General features: G+C 34.4%; 1 protein-coding gene across 3 annotated transcripts in view; it reads right to left on the reverse strand.

Moving 5' to 3' along the window:
- Positions 1-15,085, reverse strand: part of LOC100369054 (whirlin-like) — a 47,809-nt gene that overhangs the window by 14,041 nt on the left and 18,683 nt on the right. For 2 of the 3 annotated variants that reach the window (XM_085492292.1, XM_085492291.1), the window contains exons 2-9: positions 13,620-13,832; positions 7,915-8,040; positions 7,039-7,308; positions 5,507-5,722; positions 4,066-4,161; positions 3,706-3,861; positions 2,900-2,998; positions 2,143-2,351 (exon numbers count right to left, since the gene is read on the reverse strand). In XM_085492292.1, the coding sequence (XP_085348418.1) occupies positions 2,143-2,351; positions 2,900-2,998; positions 3,706-3,861; positions 4,066-4,161; positions 5,507-5,722; positions 7,039-7,308; positions 7,915-8,040; positions 13,620-13,832 (1,385 nt within the window). The remainder of the gene's footprint in view (positions 1-2,142; positions 2,352-2,899; positions 2,999-3,705; positions 3,862-4,065; positions 4,162-5,506; positions 5,723-7,038; positions 7,309-7,914; positions 8,041-13,619; positions 13,833-15,085) is intronic. The other variant, XM_085492293.1, reaches the window with a different exon arrangement.

Genomic DNA, 15,085 nt, shown 5'->3' on the forward strand with positions numbered 1-15,085 from the left:
CACTTTTGTGAGATATTAATAAAAATATTTTATCTTTTTTTAATTTTAATGAATTGTAATTTATTTTGTTCTCATTCCACCACAGGCAGCTACAGGTTAATAAATAAATAAATGATGTATACTAAAAATACATGCACAAAAAAAAACAAAAAAAAACATGCATTCTTGAAGTAAACAAACATGCATAAATTTAGTTTAGATGCTGCATGTTTTACGACAATATAAAATTATTCATATCCATGTCATTTGAACTCATAAAAAAGTGACCCTCTATTAAATGAAAGTCAAATGTACTTACAACTATCCGATTAAGTTCATTGATAAAACTGCAGATGTTTACAGGTACCATATTTGCTCTATTAGAATCACATTCATTATATCCAGTATATAATGAATGTTATTCTAATAGAGCAAATTAAAATGTAATTTAGTTTGGTGATAGACACTTTGTGATTTTATGTAAACACCTTTGCTAATAAAGAAAATATGGTATGTGTATTCCAATGTAAGTAGGCATAATAAGCTTATTGAAATTTACAAACAATCAGAAAATGAAACAGCATTTAAAATTTAAAATCAGTTTTGAACAAAATTGTAAAAGAAAATAAGAATGGCAACAACATACTCTAAGTGCAAACGAATATGTGTAATATAACGTCACTTTTTCTTCACACAAATGACATGCTACAAACTTTGAACACAGAGTGCCATATATATTATTACACAATGTTACCTCTTCTTGGGCTTGCTGCAGTGTTGTTGATATGACATGGAAGTGTAGGGGAGGGACATATGCCATCACCATGGTCAAAAGAAAGGAAGGGAAGAGTACGGAATAAAAAAATACAAGCATGATTAGATGGTGTAGTGGTCTAATTTTAACATGCTGATGATGCTGGAATGGCAGCCAGATAAAGCCACAAAAAAATATGATAATGTAAATACAACACAATTTCTACCAAAAAATGACTATGATGTGCCATGAAATTGCTGCCAAAAATGGAACCTCAAAATGGCTGCAACAAAACAGCTATCTTATATGGCTGCCTTTAAATGGCTACCTCAAAACAGCTTCCTCAAAATGGCAGCTACAAACCGGTTGCCACAAAACGACTGCCACATAACGACTTCCACAAAATGACTGACGCAAAGCATCTGCCACAAAATGGTTTCCATAAATGGCTGCTACAAAATGGCTGCTAAGCAGTCATTTCTAGATTAATTGGACAAAAACAACACACTAATTGTAACATGGGGCTTCTCCAAACATTGATATCAAAAAATAAATGTGTCTTTCAAATACATTCAGACCCAACATCCTGAGTGTTTTGGTGACTCATGTTATCAGCCCTTAAATAACATACTAATTTGCATATCGCCAGTGAAAATTCCGGCCTATCAGACATAGTGTTTTTGTATGGAGTTCCAATTCTAAAACTAATTTGTTGCATTCACATTGTTTTATCACATGCATTACAAGGTTTTTTTAAATCCACACATGGTGGCACAAAAATTATGTAATATGTTGTTTTTTTGCTCATTTGCATATCTGACGTGCAATAGAGTGAACGGCAATACGTAATACAATGCATTATTACAAGCAAACTATCTATTCCCGGAAGTGGAGTTACGTAACAGAATGTTCTATGTTGCTAAGAGCGGCACCACTAAACCATGTATTTCTATGCCAGCTGCACTAGGTGCTACGGAATGCTGGTTGAAGAGCCGGTGAAAATAGCTAAATTCAAGAAAACAGCACAAACTAAACTCTGAAGTAATCCTGAGCAACCAGATTTATATATGCTGTACATATAGGGGTAATCTTGTTACATTGTTCAAGAGAGTCTATCCTAACAACTATCCTAAAGTAGTTTCTGAGAATTTGTGGTCTTTGTTTTCACTGAAGATGGTGAAAGATGTTCACTCCCAAAAATATGACATGTCACAATGTATGTAACTATGCTAACACAATGCTGAGTTTTACAATTAATTTTTAATTTTTGTTTATGCATGCATCAAGCAACAAAAATTCCAATTCAGAAATGGAAACTCAGAAATTCCAATTCCTTATATGGAAATAATTTCTCCTAATAAGGTATAAAAATTGTTATCTTATCTGTGTAATGGTGTCACATGACCTACCTGTCTTTAGTTTGTGACTCCACATGAACGTCCACACCGCTATCTTCACTTGGACTTTTTGTTTCGTCATACATTGCATCAGGAAAGTTGTCTACGTGATTACTAACATGGATATCAGCAGTCACAGTCTGTTTATTGGTTGATAAAGACTTTGGCTTGTTTGGTACGATTGGCTTGGGTTTAAATGTTGTTTGAGAATCATTGAAATCCTATAATTAGAAATTGTAAAAATGTTATTCTTAGTAATAATAAAAGTGGATGGCCGGAAGATTTGAAGTCTGAGCTGTGCACCAAATATCTCATGCACAGTGTATTGGTCCAGCTATCCAGTATACACTACTTAGATGTATACATATATAATCAAGTTTTATGAAAACAGCGCCCTCACAGTGAGTGATGAGCAAATTTGATACTGTAAAATACTTTATTTTCGCTGAAGGAATGATTCAGTGAAAATATAATCCAGTGAATATACCTTTTTTCCTATCTTTTACATTCACCTTGTCAAAAATCAGTGAAAATAAATCACATACAAGACACCCAAAAAGTCTTTTCAGCGAAAATAGAGCATTTTACAGTAGTCATGTTAGTGCAAAGCATGATGGGAAACTATGCAAATTATACTAAAGTGGGTATAGCAGTTTTAAAGTTAACTAATTAAGAAAGATCAAATTATTGAATTATTTGACTTTGGTTTCTGCTGATATGTCTCTCAATTTGGAATCCCCATTTGCACACTTCATTCATGGGTACTTACTGGCAATTCAAAATCTGGGAGACCATCAGTATCGTCATTGATTCTATCAGCATTTATACAGTTGTTATAAAAATCATGATAACTAGAATCATAGCTCACCTAGAATAGGAAGGAAATGGGAATTTAAGCCAATCTATTGAGGAGCATGCAATGAAAACTGAATATGTATATATAGGTATCACACCACCATTAAACTTGAAAGAACAATGGGACTACAAATACAGTGAATGAGTCATTCAGCAAAGACTGGATAAAACTGAAAATAGATACACATAACATACAGTCAAAGTAGATTGCCTTTTAGTAAAATCATACTTAAAATTGAGGGTATACTTTATAATGGTGGTGTGTAACATTAAATGTAAATGATTATGACCATAATGCATTGCATATTAACTTCTCTACATACACACAAAAGAATGATGAATGTCATCAAATTCTGCATAATAAAGTTTGCATAAGGCAGAGGTACAGTACAGTTTGCCCTGTGTACCTTAACTTTCAGCTGGCTAAGTTTTCATTTAAAATCATCGTGTATAGAGTAATCTGCCTAAATGTGTCTTTCATTAGTAAGTTAGGGGGGTAATCTAGGGGGGGTTGGGGTTCTTGGGGTCAAGGTTGTTTTGTGGAAAACTTAGTTTTGTTACCATATATTTTTATTTAAGAATTTTGAACATTAGAGTAAACCAACCCTTTTTGTTTCATTCAAGGAGTATATTTTTTTCAATAGTAGTGAACTACCATGAGTCCAACTGACATACTTGTATGTAGGCATGTTGGGAGGTTTAATCAATGATTAGTGTTACCTTGATATTTGGTGGTAGTTCTTGAGGTACCCTGGGTGGTGTGATTGGTCTAGAATCAATGGAGGCAGATGAATAGTGACTTGCTGATGATATGGACTCGCCAAATGAGTTCATCGAAGCCCGCTCCATAGTGTAACCATCTCGATGTTGACGAGCCTAAAAATAAAAAGATATCTCTTTTTTGTAATTACTTACAAAAGTCAACTACCCTTTGAATTGTTATGGTAAAACTTGGATACTTGAAAGATATTTTTCCAACATGTTACTACAAATTGACACACACTTATTTCACAACATGGCTACCTTTAAATTATGTAAATTGATATATGCAAAACATATATATTTTTGTAATTAACATACCTTCATTGCTTCCACCTCACGTTTTAGTACTAATGTATCAAATCTATCAATATCTCGTGGTACGACAAATGTCCGCACTTCAGATAACAATGAAAACTGTAATAAAAAAAATAAAAATGTTCCTTTATTAACAAATAAAAATTTCCCAATACAAAAATGCTCAGTAAACTTATCACTTAATGGTACAAGGCAGTGCGCCCTCTAAGCCGATATGACAGGACGATGACGCACAAAGATTTGATGTGATGTAACTAGTTGCGATAATTCACTGATACAATCATGCATTGATATAGTGATCATAAAAAACATCTTTACATAGTTATGTAAGGCCACACCGACTTAATTTTATGAATGACATCCGTGTGCGCATTATTTTTTTGCCTGTTCTAAAAAAAAAAAAAATCTCCGGTGACAAGTCTTCACAGATCGGTTTTCTGTCCGGAACTTGCCGACTCATATTGTCTCAAAGTGCCGGCTTGTTGTAAAACCGGGTTTTGGGCTACCTCAAAACGTGCAATTTTGTCGTAAATGATCTTCTGCACATGCGTATTGAGTTGCCGGGAATTCCAACATGGCGACAACGGCACCAAAAAACGTGAGCATAAAAGTTCAGAGGAAAAACGGAGGGATTGTTGTAGACTGGTACGCAATTGACCTCGGCCAGGGAGATGTGGAGTTTACACGACTATACGAGAGATTGGTAGCAGCAAGCAAGTTTCGCCCAGACAACTTTAAGGACATACTATCCAGAGTGGCTGTCCCGCCTTTCTTCTGCAACATGACTACATGTACTAGAGCTTGTCTGAAATGATTATACCTATGACAGTAATACAGTACATCAACATGTGCTTTCTACAAATAAAGACTTCTTGTTTTGTTTTTTTTGAAACACTGTGTTCTGTGGTTCAATTTCTAATACCAGCTCCGTAAGCAGCATTTTTTTTTTGGCAGGATTTTTTTTTTCGCCCTCTCGCATTAGTTTTGGGGTCTCCAGAGGATGTCATCCATAAAACTAAATCAGTGTGGCCTAATTTGGTAAACAAAATTTAACATTTTATAAACAAAATATTTATATGGTCATCTACAATATTATTTTTTTTCTTGAAGACAGACCTCTCCGCCAGTCAAAAGCTGGCTCATTTTAATTACTGGGATTCCATTTTGACTTAGGATGCCAACAAAATCAGTCTTGTTGGAGGGCACACTTGTAAGTAATTTACATACTAATTTGTTGAGAAAAACAAATTTGGGCCAAAATATCTTGCTAATTTTTTGAGAAAAAATAATTTGGAAATATACACTATTGCATCCCTAAATAAAATAATACACCACTTAATATAAAGGAGGGTAAAAAGGAAGACTAAGTATAGACTGAGACCCCCCCCCCCCTCCTCCAGACTCACAAAATGAAGCAAATTGCTTTTGTGAAATAAAAACTAACCTTGGAATGTGTATTGAGAAGCTCCAAAAGAGCCATAACGAGGTCATCGACACTGATATGAGTACGCTGGTATTCATCTAGATAGTACTTCATTGTACAACGCTCATTTTCATTCAGTAGGTACCTGGCTTGTTCTTCTATCATACTCCATGAATGTGTTGATAAATTACTACTCCACATCAGCTGTGATCCCGCTAATCCTTTAGTAAATTTAGACTGCCAATGTAAAGGAGAAACATCTGAGTTTGACACTGATTCATACAAACAATCTGTATGTGGTACTGCCATGTAAAGACAATTTTTATATTTTAAGATCTCATTATATTGTTATGACTTAATTATCATCAATCAGGAAAATAGGTGAGAAATAAGTGTATAGCAACTAGCAGTGTCAGCAAATCACCATGGCAACTAGCAGTGTCAGCAAACCACTGTGGTGCCTAGGTATTATTCAGCAAATCACCATGGCAACTAGCAGTGTCAGCAAACCACTGTGGTGTCTAGGTATTATTCAGCAAATCACCATGGCAACTAGCAGTGTCAGGAAATCACTGTGATGCCTAGGTAATATTCAGCAAATCATCATGGCAACTAGCAGTGTCAGCAAATCACTGTGACTAGGCAGTGTCAGCAAATCGCTGTGATGCCTAGGTAATATTCAGCAAATCACCATGGCAACTAGCAGTGTCAGGAAATCACTGTGATGCCTAGGTAATATTCAGCAAATCATCATGGCAACTAGCAGTGTCAGCAAATCACTGTGAATAGGCAGTGTCAGCAAATCGCTGTGATGCCTAGGTAATATTCAGCAAATTACCATGGCAACTAGCAGTGTCAGCAAATCACTGTGATGCCTAGGTAATATTCAGCAAATCACCATGGCAACTAGGCAGTGTCATCAAATCATCATGGCGACTAGGCACTGTGTCAGTAAATCACCATGGCAACTAGGCAGTGTCAGCAAATCATTATGGCGACTAGGCACTGTGTCAGTAAATCACCATGGCAACTAGGCACTGTGTCAGCAAATCATTATGGCAACTAGGCAGTGTCATTAAATCATCATGGCGACTAGGCACTGTGTCAGTAAATCACCATGGCAACTAGGCAGTGTCAGCAAATCATTATGGCAACTAGGCACTGTGTCAGCAAATCATTATGGCAACTAGGCAGTGTCAGCAAATCATTATGGCGACTAGGCACTGTGTCAGAAAATCACCATGGCAACTAGGCAGTGTCAGCAAATCATCATGGCGACTAGGCACTGTGTCATCAAATCATTATGGCAACTAGGTAGTGTCATCAAATCATCATGGCGACTAGGCACTGTGTCAGCAAATCACCATGGCAACTAGGTAGTGTCATCAAATCATCATGGCGACTAGGCACTGTGTCAGCAAATCATTATGGCGACTAGGCACTGTGTCAGCAAATCATTATGGCAACTAGGCAGTGTCATCAAATCATCATGGCGACTAGGCATGATAGAAAATTTGAAAATAGCAACATTTCATTATTTTTTAGAGACTTACCGATTGTCTTTCTAATACACAGTCACCATTGGACAATTTGTTGGTGCTCATGACAGAATTTGACCTTGACCCCATTCCTTCACCCATCTGAGACAGCTGATCTCCCATAATCCACTGCGTTTGGTCATAGGTAGTTCGTGCATAAGGTAACTTGCCCACATCCTTAACTGTCATAACCATTAGTTTGGAAGACTTCAATATGTTCACAGCTTCTTGGTGCTCAATGTCAAGAAAACTTATCCCATTAACATCCAAAATTTGATCCCCAACCTGTGAAAAGTTAATATTTATGCAATTTCACAGGATATATGGTAAGCACTTTTTCCTTGACTCTTGAGTATAATATGAAATAGTTTCATCTAGATTTGTTTTTCTTCAACTTGAAAGTAGATTTTTTTCCTATTGTTTTTTTCTAAAATTCTGGCAAAAATTCCAAAACAAGCTGTTGTGTGACAAATACATTTTTAACTGACACACCTGATGAAGAGACACAAATATATTTTTTTATTTAGTCTAAATGGAAAAAAAAATACTTTTCAATGATCAAGGGTAACTTTCATTACCTTTTCATAAAATAAAAATTACATTTTTTAAAATTTGTTTTCGAAAATTGATTAATCTTTTCACCACCTGTTCTTTCTTTTCATCACAAATTTACAAAATAGTTTGTAGTCTCCATTTTTTGGGATTGGAACAAAAACAGGCATATTTTTTGAGTAGAAACTGATAATTGATTCAAATTTTGTCTGTTGGCTCCAAAATTAGGATTCCTTTCCAGAATATTGAATACAAGAAAAATGTGTAGAAAATTTTGGGGCAGATAGTATGGTAAAAGATTCTAGAAAAAAGACAGGCAATATGTTGCACCCAAATTACCTTGAGACCCTTGTTGTCAGCGACAGAAAACGCATCAACACCGGTGATATAGATTCCTAAACCAAACTCTGTGCCACCACGTATCATTAATCCCAAACTCTGACCATCTTGTACATTCAAATTTACCTGAAAAACAAAAAAGTTAGTTTTTAAAAATATTTCCCCATAATGACCATTATCGATACGTATACTGCGAGGTTATTACAAGGATACCTCAAAGTATGCACGAAGACAGTACAGCGGGAGTATCGACCGACGTACAGCAAAGGTCGATGTGATGGCGTACTGTCTGAGTGCATACTTTGAGGTATCCTCATAATAACCTTATTATTATACTTCTTTTCCTTTCAAGGATACATCATGGAAATGCCGATTATCCAAAAAGTTTAGAACGAAATCAGCGAACTTCATTGTGTGGAGTTCGGTCAAACCCTGGTGGCAGCCATGTTTGTTTTTATTGTTAGAGGACGCTTACGCACATAATCATTCCATATTTGGAATTCACATTTCCTTATATGATAGGATGAAAATACTGCAAAATTACAGCACGCTGTCACTTATGGCGTTACAGATGTATAATAATAGAATTTATATACTGGGGTAAGGATTTACTAAGAGAAGAATATGTCTGGGGAGCATTTAACTTTGATATCAGTAAATACAACATTAATAGTGCAAATGACAAATTCATTAATACCTTGTTTTCAGATAAATTAGCTTTTGAACAAATGCACGTTAAGTTCTGTAAACAGATTCTGGGAGTTCACAGAAAGGCAACTAATTTGGCATGCAGGGGTGAATTCGGTAGATACCCACTTATCATTGATATTTGTACTAGTATGATGAAATACTATCAAAGATTTAGATGTGAAGATGTTAAAAACACTATTCTCATTGGGGCTTGGAATACAAGCAATTCAATAGAGACTGGTCAGTGGTTTTGATTTGTTAAAAAATTGTTAGATATTAGTAATTTAAAACCAGCTGACATCAATAATCCAAGTTTTGGTAATCAGTTCAACACAAAATTAAAGCAAATTTATTATGACAAATGGTATTAAGAAATCAATAAAATAGCACATAATAAATTAAAAACATATAGTTTATTTAAAAATGACTATGCAATGGAGAAATATTTATGTGACATTAAATCTGCAAAACACAGAGTGGCAATGACTAAGTTTCGCCTGTCTGCACACAAATTACCTATAGAGACAGGAAGGCACAAAGGTATTCCTAAAGAGAACAGATTTTGTACAAAGTGTTCAAATAATGAAATTGGGGATGAGTTACATTATATCTTTTTCAAATTAGTTGTTTTAGAAATGATTTTTTTACAACTTTATTTATGTATGCACCAAATCTTGAAATCATAGAGGATGACAATTTATTTGCAGAAATGTTTTCAAGTACCGATAAATTTATCTATTCAGGCTTAGCCAAATTTGTTTTTAGTATTTTAGAGCTTTTTTAGTCTAGTTTATTTTAGTTTAGTAGTTATGTAATTTTTCTCTCTTGTTCTTGGTCATGGCATTTTATATGTTCCCGTACCAAATAAAATTTATCTTATCTTATCTTATGAAACTTTTATAACCATGTATTTGGTGATATGTGTAAGGAAGATCTCATGGGAAGAGAACTCACACAATTTCACACTTTTGTAAGCTTAATTTGTGTGCATTATTCAAATGTAGTTCTGACCAATAGCGCCAGAGATTTCAGTGGGTTAATTTCGTAATCAGAAATAAGCTGCATTCAAAATGCAAAACGCATGTATTGCAGACTTTGCAAATAAGCATGGACACTACCAAAAATGGTATGAGATGAGCACAAAAGAATTATTTCACAGACAAAATAATTTACACTAGAATTATTAGAAATTAAATTTTACAACTTCAGACTAGTACACCCTTGCATTCCCTAATTTTATAAATCTTTGTTGATACTAAATATTAACTTTATAACTGTTTAAAACTTATAACCATGAATGCAAACATGTGGTAGTCCTTTCAATGAAACTGTTTTCCTAACTGTCCTACACCTCCGTAACTACTGATACATGTATTAATTAAATATATCAAACTAATTAACTTTTGACTAGACATATGTGGTTGATTAGAGAATTAATAGACAATTTGCATGATTCAGTGTCACATGGTGTATTACTCTCATAATTATCTGCATTTTTGTCATCCTAGACTTGTTCGTACTCAGATACTTGTATACTCAGATTATATTCCAAATATTCATCTGATATAATACCAAAATTGCTCTAGATAAACTTCCAATATAAAGTACTGAAAATTCTTAGAAATAAAAAACATACGAAAAAACATCCAACAAAGGTAAGTAGAGTTCTGGAAGTTGAGTGTAACAAATGATAATAGAAAACTGAGAACGTATATAAAGTTTAAAGACTCGTACACTTTTGAACCATATTTGCTTTTATGTAATCTGAAACATAAAATCTTATTGACTCGTTTCAGAATAAGCAGTCATGTATTAGAAATTGAGAAGGGTAGACATACCCAACCCAAAATACCTTTAGAAGACAGAATCTGTAAGCAATGTTCCCTGATCAAAATTGAAAATGAAGAACATTTCTTCATGGAATGTCTTAGGTACCAAACAGAAAGACAAAAACTATTTAATAATATCAGTATTCCAGAAGAATTGAAAAGTGATAACCAGATATTTAAATATATTATGAGTTCAAGATAAGACGTACTAATGAGTTAAGTTGGTGAATACTTATACAAAATATTTGAAATCGGAAATAATAATAACTGACATTTTACTTTAGTTTTATATGTATTGTACTTTATTACTAACATTTTATTGCTGTTCAACCAATGGAAATTATTTCCAAGGATGCAATAAATTCATTATTATTATTATTATTATTAGAAATGTGTGGACGCTTTGTACAAATTTAAGTTAACATGTGAGTTGTTTATAGTGTACATCTTGCACAACTTTTGAACAAGAATGCAGCTTTACTGACGTAATGGAACAGCATTATCCGACACAGTCAAATCTTTGATATAATCAATTGTGACACAAAATGTTTGAAATGGCAACTCTACTACTGTTAACAGCTTTTAACAATCAGGACATATAGTGTATATAAGCTGTCTGAGGAAGGAGATCAAAATCAAACCATCTGTTTTACGCCCTCAGAGCTTCAAGGAGCTACTTAGTCCTCTGCCAAGCTCCGGGGTACTCTATGCTAAGTGCAAATTTATGCAAGAATATTTATGAGCTGAAAGTTCAGTGCGGTGCCTCGTTTTCGCAAACAGATTGTTTTACTTCAAATAAACATGAATTGCTGTAAAATAGGACAACCAAAGTAAATAAAAAATTCCTGAACACACATTTTTAGGACATTGTAGCTAAACCTGTTTCTTGGTGTCTGTCACGAATGTCAAACATTAAATCATGTTTATGTTGTATGTCGTGATGGTGGCGTTTTGTGTTTGTCTTACGGCGATAGATAGGCAATGTTGTTTTTGGCGATAGATAATTGTTAAATATAGAGTGGCAAGATGTTTCTTTTAGTCAGCACTAGGGAAGCGGACTTTGATAGAACCCGATCTGAACGTTCATGTGATCAAATGTGGATGTCCGATCTTGTAGGTACCACAGTAAGCCATTGAATAATATTGCATCATGGGAGTTTGTGATCTATTCTGGAGGACGTCGGTTCGCCGTTGTTGGCAGTATACCATTTTTTTACGTGTCTACTAATCACGCGTTTGCAAGTAACGTTAGAACAATACACTGTGTATTGTCATACAAATTAATGTATTGTGATCTACGGAATGTGCATCATAAAGATAATTCTATTGGCCAATTCCGGCCTACTGCAGTTAACGAGTGGGGAAACTCGCCAGTGAATGACATTCCCGATTTTGGTTCTGAACTGGATGTGCCTTCTAATTTATGTTACTGGCTACAGAGGTGTACTGCGGTGCAAGGGAATCCACCCGGACCACTCTCCTTCTACAAGTTACGAATATTGGACAGATAAACTCTGTAATTGATTGGTATCGTGCTCGACTGAGTGTGCAGCGTGTATTCTACGACTACAGTGCTTCTGACTGCGTTTTGTAATTACCGTCGTCGCCACCGTTAGCAGAGACTCGCTGGAAAATACACCGTTATCACGCAAAGACCCGTTTTCATCTAGTTTAAAGAAACTGTATGTAGGTAGGGCTGTGTCCGATCGCCAGTATATTATTTGCGTCCGTTGTTTGTTATGTACGTTTGTCTCTTAGTTTTATGCATGCATGCAAGATTCTATGTTAGACAATTATTTACATTATCGATTTAGGCATTTCCCCGTAATAGTATAACGTAATCCACTACCCCTTTATAGAGGGTTTGGCATTTCTTGCCTACCCTTTTCCCGTGTGGAAATATTACAATATTATTACTGAATTATATTTCTAGTGTTATATTTTTGTGTAACAAAACAACGTGTACCCCACTACCCCTTGTAACTGGTCAGGCATTTCCTGCCCATCTTTTAGGTGTGTGGAATAAAGTACGTTGTTTAAGCCTTACTCGTGTAGCGTGTACTTGTTGTTTATGTCGCATATAAATTATACAACTGTCCTAAGTTTCGAATTATTAAAGGACCCAGTTCACAGGGGTGTTATGGGTGTCATTTGTTTGGGACAATTTGAAACCTTAGTTCAACCCAACTAGCACCCTGTGACAGTGTCGCATAAATAAAGTATTTGCTTATTCATCAATGCTTTGATAAAATAAAGAAATAATAAAATGATAATAAAAAATAAAACACTAAAATAAAATAAAAACTTGACTTTGCTGACAAAATAGAAACTACACATCTCTGTACAATCTGGGTCAGAAGTTCAAATTTTCTTCTTAATCAAGAAATAATATCTCCTTTGCATAGATTTCACCAAATTATTGGTGATGTAAAATATCAGCTGATTTGCATTATATCTTGCACTGATTTGAATAAAAAACAATTACCCTATTTCCAAATAAACAGAACTTAGTAGAAATAAATATTTGTACTTTACCAACAAATCGGAACTATGCGTCCCTTTTAGAATCTAGATCTGAAGTTTACACTGTGTGAATTTAATTATAGTCGCAAGACACGTTCGTAGACGCACTGTCATTCGAACAAACGGGGAATCAATGACAAGACATGGTTGGCTCTCCGAATTTTGAACCAATTTCTTTTAATGTTTTATTTTTTTTGAACACAGATATCTGGTAATTACTCTTTTTATCAATTGACTAGATGAACCTGTTTATATTCTGACAGAACAAAAGATGTTTTAATAGCACGTGACCAAATTAATAGCTAATTAGTGAATTAAAAACTAATTTGTGAAACCTCATCTTCTGCGGGGCTCTGAGGAGCTCTGGGATACCAGGCCGGAAACCGATGGTTTGATTTTAATCACCTCCTTTAATCAGGTGATCCTGTCTGTTATAATATGTATAGTGGGTATTTATTGTGACAGTCTTCACTTTAGGGTATTAAAGTAAAAATGTCATTACAATAGTTATATAAAGACAGTATTACTTTTCAGGGACACTAAGTCTTAAAGTTTACGAATGTTGCAATGATCTAATATTTAAATTTGAAATCAGTGAATAAACACTAAAACAAATTTAAATGTAATAATAATAACACATCAAATAATTTGTTTGCAGTGTACCTTTCTCTCATCTCCATCTTTGAGTAAATTGAGTCCACTTCTACGACCCACCGACTCATTCATTTTGGGTCCTGTGATGGCAACATCTGGTGGCGGTGAGACACTGCGTCCTTCAGGATTCACCCATGTGTACTTTTGTTGTGAAACAAATGATCCTGGAACTCTCCCTACAGACTTTACCAGTAGTGATAATGTCGCAGACACTCTTAGTATCTAACAATCAAAACACAAGATTTAGGTTATACACAAGTACAACAGAACACTGACAATAAAATAGTTATGTACTATGATACACAAAGTTATTATCATTCTGAAAACAAGTTAGATAATAAATATTTCTTAAAAAAACATATAATTATTGTAATAAATTGTAACACATGTACCCTGGTTTCTGGATACAAATGTATTGTTATGCAAATTGGAATACTTGGTCATTTGAATATTAACTTTTCAAGGTACATGTATACATTGGTTGACTCCAGGTTAAATCCCCAATAACTGAGTGTTGAGTTGTATGTGACTTCTGTGTAATCACATGCAGCAATTCAATACTATTAACACACATTAAATAAAAATACCCCAATTCAGCAGTTGTACAACTATTTTAGCAAACATTCAAAGAGACTTGTATAGGGAAAAGATTTACACATGGAGTTCTATTGTAATTGTTACTACCGGTACTTCTAATTACATCAAGGATGATGAACATAACTACTATGGTATGTATTCAGTATATGAAATCTGACAGTTCACTAATTCTATAACCAAATATTGATATCAGAATTAATTGTGAAATTATAATTTTTGAAATGACAAATTGCTTTTCTAATTACTATGGCAACTTTAGTGCTGATTATTTTCACTCTGTTAAGGTGACATTAACAACTCCCTAGGCAACATATGATGAGTTGTTGTAGCTTTTCCTAAGTGATAAATTGTATCTAGAAACAATGTTTTGTTTTCTTGCAATAATTTGGTGTTTAACCTTAATTCAAATCTGATCTCAGTAATTAAAGTGCAAGCCCAAGAAAGTTACTATTAATGTCAAAATGAAATTTATTAAATAAAATGCGATGCTAAATATTTCTGGAGTAAATGATGGTGTTGTTGTAGGCAGTTAATTTATTTAGTTAAATAAAGCATGTAATGTATCAAATTTATGAGTGATGTGTGAAATGATTGACTCAACAAAATACCAACACCATGAGTAAAACAATATGAAACCCTTCAGTTGTCTTGTAATACCTCACTATCATGGTTTGCAACAAACTAGATGTGATGTAACACACAATATAATTTTATTTTTCTACATCTTGTCATTTCCTTCAATACTAAATTACACACACTGTAAGTGAATTAGAACTTGACTTCAGTCCTCTACATTGTGAGCTGTGGCTCAGGAATTAGAACTTGACTTCAGTCCTCTACATTGTGAGCTGTGGCTCAGGAATTAGAACTTGACTTCA

Source organism: Saccoglossus kowalevskii, chromosome 17 (genome assembly GCF_978046115.1).
Source record: "Saccoglossus kowalevskii chromosome 17, keSacKowa6.1, whole genome shotgun sequence".
NCBI lineage: Eukaryota > Metazoa > Hemichordata > Enteropneusta > Harrimaniidae > Saccoglossus > Saccoglossus kowalevskii.